Below are 16,070 nucleotides of genomic sequence, written 5' to 3'. Positions count from 1 at the left end.
CATGTCCATTCTGTAATGTACAGACCAAAACAGCATAGTCCAAGTGTAATCTGACCAATACCAAATACAATTTTCATAATCTCTGCACTTCTACTTAACATTGTGGTGAATTCTAATACATGGTTAATTTAATTACTATTTTCAATTTACTGTTTTCTTGAATGGAAACTTATGGAAACTAAAACCTCAAGTCTTATTCATATTGCTCTTTTCATTGCAATAATTTATATAATGTATTTATTATGAAAATGCTCTCAACCAAAACAGTTATACTTTGCATTTGCCAATGGTGCTAATTTTCATTTGCCATTTTCTGACCATCATTTATTTAATCTATTAAGACCAATTTATAGTGGTTGCATCAGAACCTGACCTAATTATCCAATGTCTCATAATAAGTAAATTCACTAAAATCATTGCCAATTCTAGCCTTCACTGATGCACATCTCAAACAAGTGTTACCCAACTAGATCCATGTGGAACACCACAGGTCACTTGGATTTTGACATACTGATTATAACTCACTGTTGTCTGCTACTTGGCCTATACCTAATCCACTCATGAATTTTTCCAGTCCTAAGCATTCAATCTTATTCAAGAGCCCTTGGTGGGCATCTAACAAAGCAGCTTACTAAATCTTATATATCATAGAAATAACAATTATTTTATTTCATGAACATTCCTATAGCTGTAAATCATTAAATATATCATGCTAATCTAATCATCCCTAATGCTCCTTACAAAGACTTCAGTAATTTTAACAAAACTGAAATCAAGCTGACTGGATGAGATTGACAGTAACATTCTATATCCATTCTGAAATAAGGAAACTATATTTGCTTCCCTCTTCTTGAGAACTCAACTTTGTTTACAAAAATCCATCATGCTGATATATCATTTTTCAATGTTTGTAACTTTTATTGTCTTCATTCTTGACTGGAGTAGTTATATTAAGAAAATTTACAAAGAATTTTACCTTGGATGTTAACGATGCTGCCTTGTTTGTTAGCATAACCAGTCTGGTCTAATGTGAAGTCTCTTTCTAGAACTTCATTCTTGCACATCTGACCTCTTACTACCACACACATCAACATCATTCTCTCACTTCAGTGTCCTCTCATTCCCAGCATCTATATCTTTCCTATCATCTCCACCACTTCCAACACATTTCTTCCTCCTAATCTTTCATAATACACTATCACCATACATCCTGTTCATAACAGACATCTTTCAAGTAATAAATGTCCCATGGTTGGACCCAAAATCTACATTTTTATTTTACTTCCATGTCTTACACATGCTACTGCCATTACATTATGACACCCTGATGCCTTTCTTCTTTCCATGCCTTTCATTAAACATACTGATGAATACACAACTCCTTCAAAGAGCTCTCATCTCTCTCTCTCTCTCTCTCTCTCTCACTCATGTCTCCATCCTTCCAGTCATACTGGATGAAGCCCAAATATTTACAAACTTATTCATGCTTCCAGTCATAATGGATGAAGCCCAAATATTTACAAACTTTTTCATCCTTTTCATTAACAATTAATGAATGAGTACCTCTTGTGCTACTAAACCAGCTACTACAACTGTACATTTATTTATTCCATGGTTGTCACAAGTCAGCTCCATATAAATCATCAATAAATGAAAAACCTCTTCTGATTCCCATCTGCTCTTACAGTTGACTTTCCTCTAAAACTTTGGTGAACATGTTGGAGAAAAGGTTGTATGCACATGGTATATAAAGAAATGGAACAATAGTTTATTTATTTATTGATATTTTTAGTATTCATTTTTTTATCTTGTCCCTTCTCATGTAGCAGTACTAACATTGCATTTTATCATAATTTTAGATATATTTTCCTGGTGGATGGATGAAAAAAATAAACAAGGCTTTTTTTGTGAGCATACATTCCTGGATATTTGGAAAAAAAACAAAAAAAAAACACTAGTATACCATTGAGGAGCATTTACTTGTTTCATACTGATACTACTGGTAATTCATTCCATTTTTCTTTGTTATGCCTGAAAGTGTACTGCCATCTTTTCTACTTGCTATCAAATCTTTTAAGGAGATAACAAACTCTTTGCCAAAGATTCTCACGAAGTCCTTAATTCTCCTTCTGAATGGTTTCTAATGAACAAATACTGTACATTAATATTGTATGCAGATATGTTACTTAGATTTAATACTATACATTAATATTGTACACAGCTATGTTGCTTAGATTTAATGATTTAACTATAATTTGTACATTTCTTTTTCTCATCACCATAAGAAATTTTTGTTCTGAATATTCTGCATGTGTCCATTTCCTATATCCTTCATAGCTCCCTTAGTTACTCTCTTAAACTCACAGCTCTGATCAACACTAAAGCTTGAATGATAAACCCAAAGCAGATGGTTAAGATAAAACTAAAAATGGGAAAGGAGAGATGCATTTAGGAGAGCACTGTTAAACAAACCAAAAAAAAAAAAAAAAAAAAAGGAAAGAAGAGGATGCAGTTAGGAAAGCACTATGTTAAACAAACCAAAACATTAAAAGATAAAACAAAGCATTTCAAGGGAACTTCTGGCTAAAAGAAAAAAATACATTTCTCTAGTTGCATTAAAAAAAAAAAATTAAGGAAAGGCACTAATTTTAAGAATAATTTTATGAAGGTTAGGATCATTATCCATTGAAATCTCTGACATTTTCAAAATAGAGTAACAAAAGCAAATTGAGCATAATATAGTTATATCTTATTAAACAAATAAAAATTAATAAATCAATGTTAATGTTAATTTTTTTACAGCATAGCTAAATAATAAAATAAATAATAAACAATAAAACAATTTGTGATTAAGCTAAATAATTAATGGTTATTTTTCAAAACAAATGTTTTTTTCTATAAACAAGTGGGATGACATCATGAAAAGCATTTTAATATAATTCCCAGTGACAGGGTATGTCTGGTCACACACTCTGCAGCTGAGATGGAAAAATACTGCCACAATATTCTGTGTCTCTTCATGACAACAAGAAAGGGTAAAGCAAGAGGGCTGTTAAACTTCTGTATTTATATTCCCATTGAGAAAAGAACTGTCTGAACCATCTCTCTTTGAGGGAGATCTCACTCTGGCATATAGACAGATAGATATAAAAAAAAATAAATAAATAAATAAAAAAAATGTGGTACATACTTAAAAAATCCAGGAAAAATGTGAAGACAATGAATTTAAATCTCAACAAACTTTAAATAAGAATAAAAAATAGTTGGAAACTAAGAACATGGTAGCACAGTTGAAAGATCGCAAATGTAAACTTAATCTACATGTAGGACTGAGACCCCTTTGAATTAAGTTGCTGAGACAAGACGTCTTAATATAGGACAGAAATGCAAAGGTGATACCCGGTCTCTTCACTGCATCCTTTCTGGTATTCTTTTATAATACACAAGAAATATTGTTGCAGTATTCCTCTGAATCAACAACAGAAAGTGGAGTCACGCTGCATCGCCCTGCCACTGTCATACGCAATGTCCCCTTTGTTTTTGTTTCTTTTAACAGAAAATTTATTGACAGAGCAAAACAAAAGTGTTGCAGCCAGAAGTTCCTCCTAGGCCACTTACATGAAGCAGTATAAGATGTCCCCAAGCAAGAATGGCCTCCAGTTTAATAAGGAAATCAATCGGGTTACTAAAATTTAAATTATAATAAACTAAATATTACTATGTACTTACATTACAATAAACATTCTTCAGTTACCACAAATGGTCACTTACCTACAGACAACCCCAGAAGGCAAATTCAGTAACATTAAACACTAGAAAGAAAAGTATTACTGAATGTGTGTTCCTCCATGTGGTCAGAGGGAATGCTGCAGCCACTGGTGGCTCCCCTTGTCATGACAGCCTCTCCACACAGCACCACAGTGGCTGCCTTACTCTTCCTTAGGAAGAACTATGACCAAAATCTTAATAATGCCCACATAAGACACAGCTCTCACTAGAATATCTCCAACCTGAACAAAGTAATTAATTCATTGTAAGTAAATAGCTTTTTACTTACTATGAAATACTTTCTTTGTTAGGTGCAATGCAGATAGTAAGAACTATATTCTATGTAGGTTGTTTAAAAAAAAACTTAGAAGCAGACATGATAAAATATGCAAGGAATTATTTTAATAAAATTAAGTGAAAATAAATTATCAATGATTTTTAAATTAACCCTTTCAATAACAACTTTTTCTGTCCTCTCCTTAACCCTTATAGCGCATATGGCACAATTGTGGCTTTTACGGCATGCCACGTCATGCCATAATCGTGGCTCTCCAAATATTGTGCTGATTTTATGACACACAGTTTGTTTATTTGATTATGATTAAACCAGAGCAAAGAGCAAATTCTAAGCTTTCATATGATATATCATCGTCCCAGTCTTTAAATGTTAAAGTAATTTGACTGAACATTAAAATAAGCAAGGGAACATATGTTAACATTAATCACCTGTTTTTTTTTTATGTATGAAACTTAATACCGCCCACACATTTTATCAAGCATTAAGGGTTAATACATATTGACAAATCTGTTGCAAGAATTATTCTCACCAAGCAAGATTTTATTCTTCCTTATCTTCTATTCCTTTCACACCCATTTCCTTTTTAAATATAATAGTCAAGTAAAGAAAATTATCTTGTCTGACTTCCATTTGTAGAACTCTTCAAAGAATGTCTGTACATCACCATTTCTTTTATCTTTACATATTCTCTTCCCCTTCCTTCACATACTCCCAACGTTTATTCCATTTTGCAACAGGCTGCCCTCTCATAACCACACCACCCAACACAGGCTGCCCTCTCATAACCACAGCATTCTTCCTATCTTGTAAACTCTTCACATTATTTCATTTTGTCCAGGTATCCAAAACCAAACAGTACTTTATTTCACATTTCACTACTCCCATTACCATTTAATTATCTACGATTTCCATTTTACATACACCACCTTCAATACACTGTGCAATTACTCCACCATCTACTCTATTCAAATCACTGGTATCCATCAGATCACTCACTTTCAGAACTAAGATCAGTGTCATCTCTAAACCAATTAGAAATCAACTTCTACTTTATAGTATACATGTAATGATTATATTAAACTCATTTACCAGTTTTAAATACCCTTTTCATCTACACTCATCCACAGCCCATTCCTACCGACTTATTTGTTGTCACATTGTCCAACTAAAAAAAAAAAAAAAAAAAAAAAAGTATGTAACTTTTAAAACTTTTCACACTGTTTACAAGTTTAAAATGGATTTTCACTTACCTGATACATAATCTGAAATAAATTAACTATCTAATAAGTTACACTATCTAAGAGGCAGAAAAATTATTATAAATTAATTAATTTACGAAATACTAAAAGAACAAGTGATATTGAATTTTGACCTGGAAGAGACAAACCAAGTAAATACAGCAGGTGTGTGGCTGGGGAGTGTATTATCTGCATCTGTGCTGTAATGGGGCACAATGATGCTGTGCCTAACCTGAAATGCCAACAAATTAGTGAAGAAACTAACTGTACAAAATACACTGTAAAATTATATGACTACAAAATTATCATCATACTTTAGCAAAAAAATAGCATTCACACAAAACACTTAAAAAAATTCAATTATTTCTACTGGTTCAGCTGTTCCACTATGTCTTTTTTGGGGTGACTATTTCACAATCAAATAGCACGGAACTGTATGCCGTGGACAGTGGAGTCAACCTTCCGTGGTGGAAACACTTATTTGTCCTTTTTAGATGACTGTTTTGTTCAAAGTACTTCCACCTGTATGGGAATAAAGTCTTTTTTTGTCAATGAAATGTATAAAGAGTGAGAAGCCTGAACCATGATCCCCCAGCAGGCCTTGGCCAGCACATAAAGGTAGCACGGTGACAAGCTCTGAGCAGAGTGACATCTCATGCATAAAGCTACAGACACTAAAACTTCCTGGCACAACTTGATTTAACTAGCTGACCCCATTTCAATATATTCTGGTCTTAAATACTGAGAATGACCACAGCATCATATGCTATATGTCTCAAGTATTCTCAAAAGAACAGCAAAATATACCTGCATAGGTGCCATTGTCCAATGATGATTTGGTCTTTGATTGAGTCAAGTGTCTCATGATACTTTCTTGGGATTCACACATTAATAATTATTGTGTGATTACTGAACCCAACACAGACTTATCTTGTCAATATAATGGCCTATGCACATAGATTAGTATTAAATAAGATTAAATTAATATTAGATTATGTTTTCATAATCATTCACAATGAATCATAACATTTCTATATTCTGGATGCCCATTTATTGAGAGGTATTTAATCTTCATATCATCTGGTTTAATACAAGTTCGAACATGTTCATATTAAAGTTGTCCATGCCAAGAAGCAGAAGTCACCATTACTAAGAATGAATTATGAAGAGTTTGAGAGAGCAGACTACTAAACCACACAACTAAAACTCCATTTAAATGCTTTAGCATGCTTTAGTTAAGATGCTCCTAATAAGGGAATATTATCATTAATTTAAAATATTTCATGTGCATATTTTCTAAATAAACACCACTGAAATCAAATAAAAGTGCTAAGAATGCCAGATTAGGTAACTGTGTGGCATGAATGTAATATGCATTAAGCAGTTATCTCTCTTAAGTTTAGTATCAACATTTAGAGCAATTAAATCTTAGGATTATGAACTATGAAGCTGGAACATTATACCAAAATTTTCTCATGACACAAACTATTCCACTTTGGTATCTGCATCAGTATTCAGCCTGTGGGGATAAAATCCAGTGAAATTATTTGCATTTTCAAAACTCAAGGTAATCACTGACACTACTGAATTCATGAGTGGGGAGCTGATCTCAGCTTTATCCATCCATTCAAGTCACCTCTTATTTCCTCCCATTGTTCAGTCCTGTAAGGAATAAAATTTGGCCAATCGCAAATAAATGACATTAGCTTAATACCTATTAATTCATATACAGATGAATACAAGGACTAGTAGTGCATAAAGATGCCCACTTTGTGCATGGTGCCAAGAGATAGCAGAGTATTCTTACCTCTCATATACACCTAAATATTTTTGCTGCTCTCTCCTTCACTTTGGACTGAGGACCTGACATTTTCAATTCTTTAAGTTTCATAAAAGAGGCTTTCATTATTCAGACAATTACACTTGGAAGACTAGCTAGCTACATTAATAAATACTTTACCTGCACCAATGACACCTTTCATATTAGTTTTTTTTTTTTTTTTTCGTCCTTGTTTCTGATTGGGAGGTTGGGTGATGAATGGGGTCAGAACACTTGTTTATTTTATGTTTTATTGTACTTGGTTAGCTGCAAGCCTACCTGCAGGCAGCATTCACTTACTACAAAGGACAGACATTATATCATGACCAGGACCTTCCTACTTTGTAGAGTATTCTCAGTACTGAGAATATTGTCATTAAAAGAGGTTAATTCAATTATCCTTTGTCAGAGCTTTCAGTATGAAAAAATAATACTTCTATTTCATGAGACACTTTTCAGTGTGGAAAGAAATTAACAACCCTAGAACTGCAGCCTAAGGTCTATGATACAGGTATTTTGTTAAACACTAATCCACTCAGTACACACAAACTTATTCCTCTAATATGCCCAGAAATGTGAACAAATTGATATTAATGTGGCATCCAGAGCTAGTACAGACATTCTTCTTTGGACATTTATGAGGCCATCTCATCATCAGTCTTCACTTTCATGTCAATATTTTCCACAGCTGTGTTCCCTTTGTTTCTCTTAGCACTATATTAATGCATATGCAAGATATTTCTCCATGACCTACCATTCTTTGTTGTAATGGCCAACTTTGCTGTCATTATCAACTATGGCGCATCATTGTATTTAGTTTTTTGGGGCATCCTCTTATTAACTGTTTTTCTTCCCTTCTCATTTCACTTGACTCATTTTGCTATTCCACTGACTCCACTGTCTATGTGTGACTTTGTAGCAGCACAGCACCATCACAAGTCCCATTTCCAGACACCACTAGCAGATAGTACTTGCTCCCCACAAATGTCCAAAAACCTTGCCGTACGTACTTGGTTCCTGTACGCACTACTTGGCAGTGCTGGGTCTAGGTAAAGTGCCTCAGTACGTACCATTGTTGTAGCCTTGGGAGGTGTTGTATCCCCCTCCCCTGCTATCATAGTTGTCATAGCCACCTCCTCCTCCATAGCCTTGGTTATATCCAGAGTCTGTAAGTATAATGTGTGACCCTGATAAACACAACTATGCTACATCTTTTCTTCCTGCCATTAAATTCTCAAAGGCTAAAAATTCAGTTCCTATGAGTTACTAACAACAATATCTACTCTTCTCCATCACCACAAATAAATGTAAGGGATAATTATCTATTCAAAGAGGAAAAAAGAATATGCATGCATATTTTCAAGTGGTCTCAACACCCACAAAGTAGCGAAACAAGGTGCACACTTGACCTGCAAACCATCAACCAATGTACACTGCCCCAGAGAGAGGGAGAGGAGCAAGATATGCAAGATATGCAATATGCACTGTTATGCGATACAATAAAACTCCATCCTATCCCTTGCCATGCTTCCCTACTTATAACTTTATATATATATATATATATATATATATATATATATATATATATATATATTTCGTGTTATCGATTTACTGAAAACAAATTTGTCTGCAATTCATCCGTCTCCTTACATTCAGCACATTTTTCTCACAGAGCATTCACAACAAATATGACACCACTAGCAAAACCTTCCATATTTTCTGTCAACTACTAAAGTGCTACTGCCGTCCCTTTGGCAGGATGTTCATACTGAATATTAACTATCTAGCAATCAAAAGTGATGTTGCTTGGCAGGATGTTCATACTGATTATTAACTATCTAGCAGTCAATAGTGATGCTGCTTTGTCTCCTATCTATATACCGCACTGGCCTGATATGAAGGGTTATAGCCAAGACAAGGCACCAGAATGTGTGTGCATACACACAAACATTTTCTAACTAAATCAAAATCCATTTTAGTCCCTGGGCCTCTATGGCAAGCAGATCAATAAACAGAAAGAGGGAGTTGTACTCACTTGATTTGTAGTCATAGCCATTACTGCTGTAGCTTGGTCCATTGTTGTAGTTTTGACTGTTGTAACCACCACCACCACCACCACCACCACCACCATAGTTGGAGTTGTAGCCTCCCCCATAGCCACTGCAACAAAAAGAAACATGTAAATATAGGATGATGTCTGCTACTTTCAACATATTAACAAATAAAAGATGCAGTAACAGCTAAATTGGTGAAAATACAAATAAATTACTTCCCTAAATACAAATCAATGCAGAGATGGATTACCTTGCTAAAAGAATGACCAAGTCTTTTCTTTGTCACTTCCCTAAATAATATCCAAACATTAACAGTGATCAAAGCTAAAAATTAGCATGACAGAAGCCAAATAATGAATGGTAATGCAGAAAGGATACTGGCACCTGCAAGTATATAAATATAAATATATGTATAAAAGAAAACATCCTTCAGTCTTATTCTCATCACAGAATTGACACTTTCTAATTCTATGACAGGAATAGAAATGAACACTAGATGTCTCTGGGCACTCAAGGAAATAATGGTGGCAATGTTGTTTCAACAAAGGCATTGTGTATGCATGTACATTATCAATTCAATGATATTGGCACTATAACACTAGGGCCTGTTTGATTACAGGGTATCAGAGAGGTGCAGAAGCAAGCAGCAAAGGTTAAGGTGGTGCATTTCCCTAAGGACTTAAAAAAAAAAATTTCATACATTTAAGGAAAGGTCAGAATACTTTTAGGACATCAACATAACAGGAAAATTTAAGAAACTGTGTCAATTTCATTTCCTTTAAGTATATGTGGTTCCATTGACTTCACTTTAAGGTTTGCTTCATATTATCACATGCTCATTATTAACAAATAGATGGAATGTTATTTATTAATTAGTTACTTCTTCATTAAGATTTTAGGCTGGTATGTAGATGGGTTAATCGTTTGGACTTTACTGTCCATACTGTTTTCAAATTCTCAACAATGATTATAAGATGTGATGAAAAAAAAATTATTATAGGCTCAAATATTTTTATTAATATGGATAAAAACCAAATCTTTGAGCCTTTAAGGGGATTCAAAAGTGAGGCAAGTCAGGTCTATACTACCTACCTGTTATAGCCACTCTCCCCATCCATCCTTGGCCGCTTCATGGGAGGGCCGCCATGGGCACCACGTGAGGCCCTACAAAGAGATGGTAGCTAAGTGGTGATCCTACAGACAGTTCTTTCTCTTTCCCACAATGATGGTAAATGATGCCTTCACCTTTGCTACAAGTCTTACACTGAACCCAATATAAGGTGTCATTGCTCAACATCATGATCCGTGTGTACATAAAAACATTTCTCATGGTCACCATCATGCAATGATTTGTGTGAAAATACTTTCATGAATACCACGAATGTGGCTCTCATCCATGAGCCTCACTAAAACTGTTACATCATTATCTCTGCAGTAGTTCCACTTGACATAATGAATGTAAACAATGCTTAAGCTAAAATTAAGAAAACAAAATGACGCTACACAAAAACTCTCTTTGATACTCGTAACATTAAGTCTGGTGTGATTATGATAACAGTATACCCTCTAAAAAATTCAAAATTCATATATTTCTGATATCAGATAAATTGGCACCCAAGAACCTAGACACTACTTATTTATCAGATAAATTTACAATTCATAAATACTATTTAGCTGAAAATCCACATCACCATTCCAAGCAACAATCTTGTTAAGTTAAGAACTGCATTCCAGTACTTCAGTACTACACAGTAATTGAGATGTCTTAGGTAACTATGCAATAACAACAATATTCAGTACAATACAATACCATGTTAAAAAGTAGACAAAAATCATTGCCCATATGCACTTCCTTATTAAAAATATTAGAGAAAATATGAAAAGTACAGTTGTACCCTGCAGTTGATGAGACCCACTGACATGCCTATCCTGGACTGCCTACAATGTTCATTACATCATTCATTCTAAACAAATGCAGCCTGGCCAAATGCTGGGGACTCTCCTGCACAGGAGTCATGGATGCTAGTTACCCATTTGCCAAGTTAGATACCTTCAAAACTCTAAGGAAAAATATATAAACCATTTCCAATGAAAACTATAGTAAATAGGTAATGAATACTTCAGTAGTGATGTGAGTCATTCAAACACCAGTGACAGCTTAACAAAAAGGATCTCACACAATACCAAGTAACAGTCATACAAATCAAACAGGCTTTTCATGTGCCATGTAAGCTATAAACAAAGAGCATTCATATATACCTGTCCTCTATTGTATGCACATGACTGTTCCCTCCTGTGCTGATTCCTCTAACCCTCAGCATCTTGTACTTACCTTTAAGTTTGTCTCAAATACTGACAACAACAAGAAAGAAAACTTACCCTCTCTTCTGGAAGCCACCATCATATCCACCATTGCCACCACCACCACGTCCCCTTGGGGCTCCACGGAAGCCTCCTCTGTAGCCACCACCGTCTCCATAGCCACCGCCCCCATAGCCACCACGTGGACCACCAGCACCACGGCCTCGGAAGCCACCTCGGGGTTGTCCGTAGGAATTTCCTCGGGGTGCTCCTCTGAAGTTTCCTCTGAATCCTCCACGATAACCCCCATCAGGCCCACCCCTGCAACACAACACCAGTGGGAGGTTGTTAGACATGAATACTAGATGACAGAGCCAATGGCCAAGATATGCACACAAATACACATCTAGACCAAGTTTCCTGCCTTCTGTCATCTCTCATATCTATCTTTTTATATATCAGTTCAGCAATCCCACACAAATAAGGCACCCACACACACATCATTCAAACTCTTATCCCTGTTGGCCCTCTGTGAAAAGAGAGTCACATGACCCACACTATACTTGTATAAGTTACATAACTAATACAAATGCAGCATTTTTTAAAGATGTACTGTATTTTCTACACCTGAACTAGAAAGTTATCTAAAAAACTGTGTTGTTTAAGTAAATGTGAAAGGCAAACCAAATTTTAACCTTTATCTACTGTATATGTTCATGTACAGGGAAGGACATGGGTGGGTGGTCCTGTCTCAGCAATATGCTATTTGCTATTTCAAATAAGTTCAGAATCCAAACTCTTGTCCTTAGAGCAAAGCAGTTGATAACAAGCCTTCCCATAGCATCTGCAGTGGACACTTACACAATCTCACCTGCCCCAGTCTACCCCACAAAGCAGTGCAAACACTAAGTATGTGCATGTCACACTCACCTGCCACCCCTGAAGCCACCCCGACCTCGGAATCCACCTCTCATTGGTCCACTGTGCAACAAAAGAATACAAATTATTAAAAATCTTTTCATATTACTGTGCTAATACTTTCTAGGTGATCAGTTAACAATTGTAATTCAGACACAGGATATCTGAAATAATGCATATTTTGATAACTTTCTCATAAATATCCAATGCCCAAATTTAAGACAGTCTGCTCTTTTTTTTTTTGTATCAAGATGCTATTTTGATTTTTTTTTTTTTTTTGTAAAAAATGTACAGAATCCTTTACTTTAACCTTATCTTGATCTTTCCACAACTTTTGGAACCTTTTTATAGTATCCATTACAACATTCTGCAAAACATCTTGATGTGAAAAAATGCTACCACATTAGAAGAACCAATGTTTGTGTTCTCATGGACAGCATTCAACTCAGAACCTCCAGTTGTCAGCTAAAAGTACTAAATACTGCACCAATGAGCCACAGATTATCTATTATTTATATTCTAAAATAAACAAATAAATAAATATATAAAAAAATGAACAAAACTACTTTCCCAAGCTTAAAGTGACTGGGAACTATACAGGAACGGCCATTTTCACACAAAAACTAAAAAAAACATATTAAGGTGGACTAGATACACAACACCAAACAGAAAATGAATATCTTGAGGTTGTAAAACTAAAAATATCGAAGGATATATTTTTGACTAATGGAAATCAATCACAGAAATTTAACTAACAAAGAGGTACATGAATGAGCCAAATATCCTACCAGTTTCATAAAGCTTCATTACTACTTGCACTCCTAACTATTGTACAAGTACTTATTTGGTCTGGGCAAACACCACACTGTTCCTCAATACTCACCCTGAATTTGGAGAGTATCCTGGTCCTCCTCTGCCCCGGAACCCCCTACCCCGCCCTCCTCTGAATCCCCCACGCCCTCTGTAGCCATTCTCAGGACCCTGATACTCATCCTCATCATCATCTCTGCCATTTCTCATATCCATTTTTGCTCTGGAAAGAAAGAAATCATGCTCATCTTACAAAATATATGAATTCTGGGACTTTGTAGAATTTTTTTTTGGGGGGGTTTTAAGAGATAAGAGTAATAATGCAGTATATTGCAGAGTAATTTGATATACACCTCTCTTCTTGGGTAGAGGCATATCTATGTGCATGTATATGGTGGGTGTAGATGGTCATGGGTGGCACCATCCAATGTCACACACAAAATGGAACTTTCCATGGGCAATTCACTGCCTCTGATAAAAAAAAAATTAACTTATAACATACTATCTAACTATAACTGAAAGCTTCTCTGTTATGCATTTTGGTATATATTATACTTGCCTGTAAGTAGGATTACACTTGCCTTACCTTCTTGTGTAATTAAAGAGCTAAAATAATAAATTATTCATAAACTTATATAATTAAAGAGCTAAAATAATAAATACTTTCATAAACTTGAGTGTGGCTGACCCACAAATGTTTCATCTGTAAAAAATTTTAAGACACCAAATGTTCTTTTAATGACCAGCAGCTAAATTATGCGCATATGGTGAATAGGCACTGTACGTGTGAGGGTCTTCTTTTGGGTTCATGCATGGTTACATTATAGTGACATGATACATGTGTAGCTACGTGGCAGCCGCAATGGTCAGCTGGCAAGGGTACCCAGTGTCACAATGATAGCAGAGTGCAGTGGACGTAAATTTAAATACCGAGATTTTATTGTGGAGTTCCACAGGCAAGATGACTTGGGGAGTACATTTCATAAGATTGCTTGGTGTGTTGCTGAAATCAAGTGCTGAACACTCGGTGGTGCCAGTACCCTTCGAGGATGAGGAAGAGGTCGACCAACCACACCCTGGACCCTTCCACCTTCCAGGTGTGTCAAAGCCCCCCATCCCAGTTTGGTCAGGATCCTTAAATGGGGTGTGTGTCCAGGGGGTCGAAGCACCCTGGTTATGTTAGCTAAAGTTAGGTTAGGCTAGAAAGTTCCCCAGTTTTCAAAATATGGCATCTCAGGCTTACACTTTTTTTCAAGTAATCTCAAAATTAGGCATAATATGAATGTATTGTGTTAAACTGCAATTTTACCCATTAGGATAGTGTAGTGGGGGATATGGGGGAGTGGAGCAAGGTTAGTAACTTCAAAAGGTTAGGATAGCAAAGCAGGTTTATGAGGAGCAGATATTCCCTGTTTGTTGATTTTTTTTTTATTAGGAATTCTCTCCAAAAGCAGTGTTTTCTTCTTAGACTTTTTTATGTGTTCGAAATTTGGGTTATTTTGGCCTCGCCCATCCTAGAACCCAGCTTTCCCACCAGGTCCCCAATCTTGCCTGTCCTGGAGAGGGGCAGCATTAGAATAAATAAGGAGCTGCTGTTGACAAGATTTACCCAAATTTTAAATATTTAAATTTCTCTTTTACCCCTACTTTATAGAATCTCTCAACTTGTGTAATAACAAAATGATCTACTGTTGTGACGGCGTTGTAAGACAAGCTAGATTTCAAAACACCTACACACTGTGTGACCAATCACTTGATACCACTCTTTCAGCCAACCATAGCCTTCACCTACTTCAGGTTTGCCTTGTCTTATTCTAAGCCTCATCTCTGATCATACATATCTCATGTCATGACAGCCATTGTCTTACAACTCAGCAAATTTGAAAGGGCTTCCCCAGCCAAGCGGCTATATTTGGTTACTTTTCATTTTGAAAAGCCTGTTCAAGATAGATTTTGCGTAATACTAGACAATGGCAGTATTAGCTTGACTTTATATTTATCTATTAATTTATTTATTTATTTTATGTCATCCCCTATCTTTACTACTGTGCTCACCAGCCAGGTTGTGTGTATCGTATGAAAGTAAAAAAAAAATAAAATACAATAAAATAACCAACTCGTAGTTCTGCAACATTTATTAGCTTGGACATTAACTTTAGTTGTGAATACCTAAAATGTATCATATATGTCTAAGTAAGGCGGGTGTGATCTTATACACTGCGGATAAGAGAGAGAGAGAGAGAGAGAGAGAGAGAGAGAGAGAGAGAGAGAGAGAGAGAGAGAGAGAGAGAGAGAGAGAGAGAGAGAGAGAGCTATCGATTACTGTACACTTTCACATAGCATCAGCGGCACTACCATGCTTGCCGTCATTCCTTCCGAAACCCACACTGGAGAGAGAGAGAGAGAGAGAGAGAGAGAGAGAGAGAGAGAGAGAGAGAGAGAGAGAGAGAGAGAGAGAGAGAGAGAGAGAGAGAGAGAGAGAGTATATACAAACAATGCAGGTAAGCACGAGGACACCTTTCCACACCTGCACCTAGCTACCTACACCTAGACGCACCCCCTCACTATTCTTCCCACGCCCCCACATCCATGCCCCGTGCCCCTATCCCTACCACGTGCCCTAACAACAAATCAAAAGGCTTATAAACACACCTTAAATCGTACTGGAGATTCGCCGCCCTTCAAAATGGAGTCCCGAAGTTGAAGGAGTGAAGGGAACTTTACAAGCGCGAACAGGACGGATCTTTGCCCGGCGAACTGTCCTTCTTCTCATCCCCGTTTGTCACTATTTAGAGCTTGACAGTCGCTTATATGACTGTCCACTAGTTTCTCTTGGTTATCCTTGATAAAATAAGTGGATATAT

General features: G+C 36.0%; 1 protein-coding gene across 2 annotated transcripts; it reads right to left on the bottom strand.

The window, feature by feature from the left end:
- Nucleotides 1-7,356: 7,356 nt before the first annotated feature.
- LOC135105104 (uncharacterized) lies at nucleotides 7,357-16,016 on the bottom strand. 2 transcript variants are annotated; one of them, XM_064013103.1, is made up of 7 exons: nucleotides 15,859-16,015; nucleotides 13,280-13,429; nucleotides 12,409-12,459; nucleotides 11,557-11,799; nucleotides 10,270-10,341; nucleotides 9,159-9,283; nucleotides 7,357-8,289 (listed from the first exon to the last, which is right to left on the bottom strand). In XM_064013103.1, the coding sequence occupies exons 2-7, from the start codon at nucleotides 13,420-13,422 to the stop codon at nucleotides 8,183-8,185; spliced, it is 741 nt and encodes a 246-aa protein (XP_063869173.1). In that variant the 5' UTR covers nucleotides 13,423-13,429; nucleotides 15,859-16,015; the 3' UTR covers nucleotides 7,357-8,182. The 2 variants fall into 2 exon arrangements, with proteins under 2 accessions (XP_063869173.1, XP_063869174.1); XM_064013104.1 differs by lacking the exon at nucleotides 10,270-10,341 and having other exon boundaries at nucleotides 15,859-16,016.
- Nucleotides 16,017-16,070: the final 54 nt, after the last annotated feature.

This window comes from Scylla paramamosain, chromosome 11, assembly GCF_035594125.1.
Source record: "Scylla paramamosain isolate STU-SP2022 chromosome 11, ASM3559412v1, whole genome shotgun sequence".
NCBI classification, from domain to species: Eukaryota; Metazoa; Arthropoda; class Malacostraca; order Decapoda; family Portunidae; genus Scylla; species Scylla paramamosain.
This window is presented reverse-complemented; position numbering and strand designations above follow the sequence as displayed.

Bases quoted from the DNA above. Each gene is read 5' to 3' on its own strand.
- LOC135105104 (XM_064013103.1), bottom strand. From the start codon at position 13,422: ATGGATATGAGAAATGGCAGAGATGATGATGAGGATGAGTATCAGGGT. The intron at 12,460-13,279 runs GTGAGTATTGAG...TTTGTTGCACAG, and splicing joins GGATACTCTCCAAATTCAGG to TGGACCAATGAGAGGTGGAT. The intron at 10,342-11,556 runs GTAAGTTTTCTT...ATCTCTTTGTAG, and splicing joins GGTGGCTTCCAGAAGAGAGG to GGCCTCACGTGGTGCCCATG.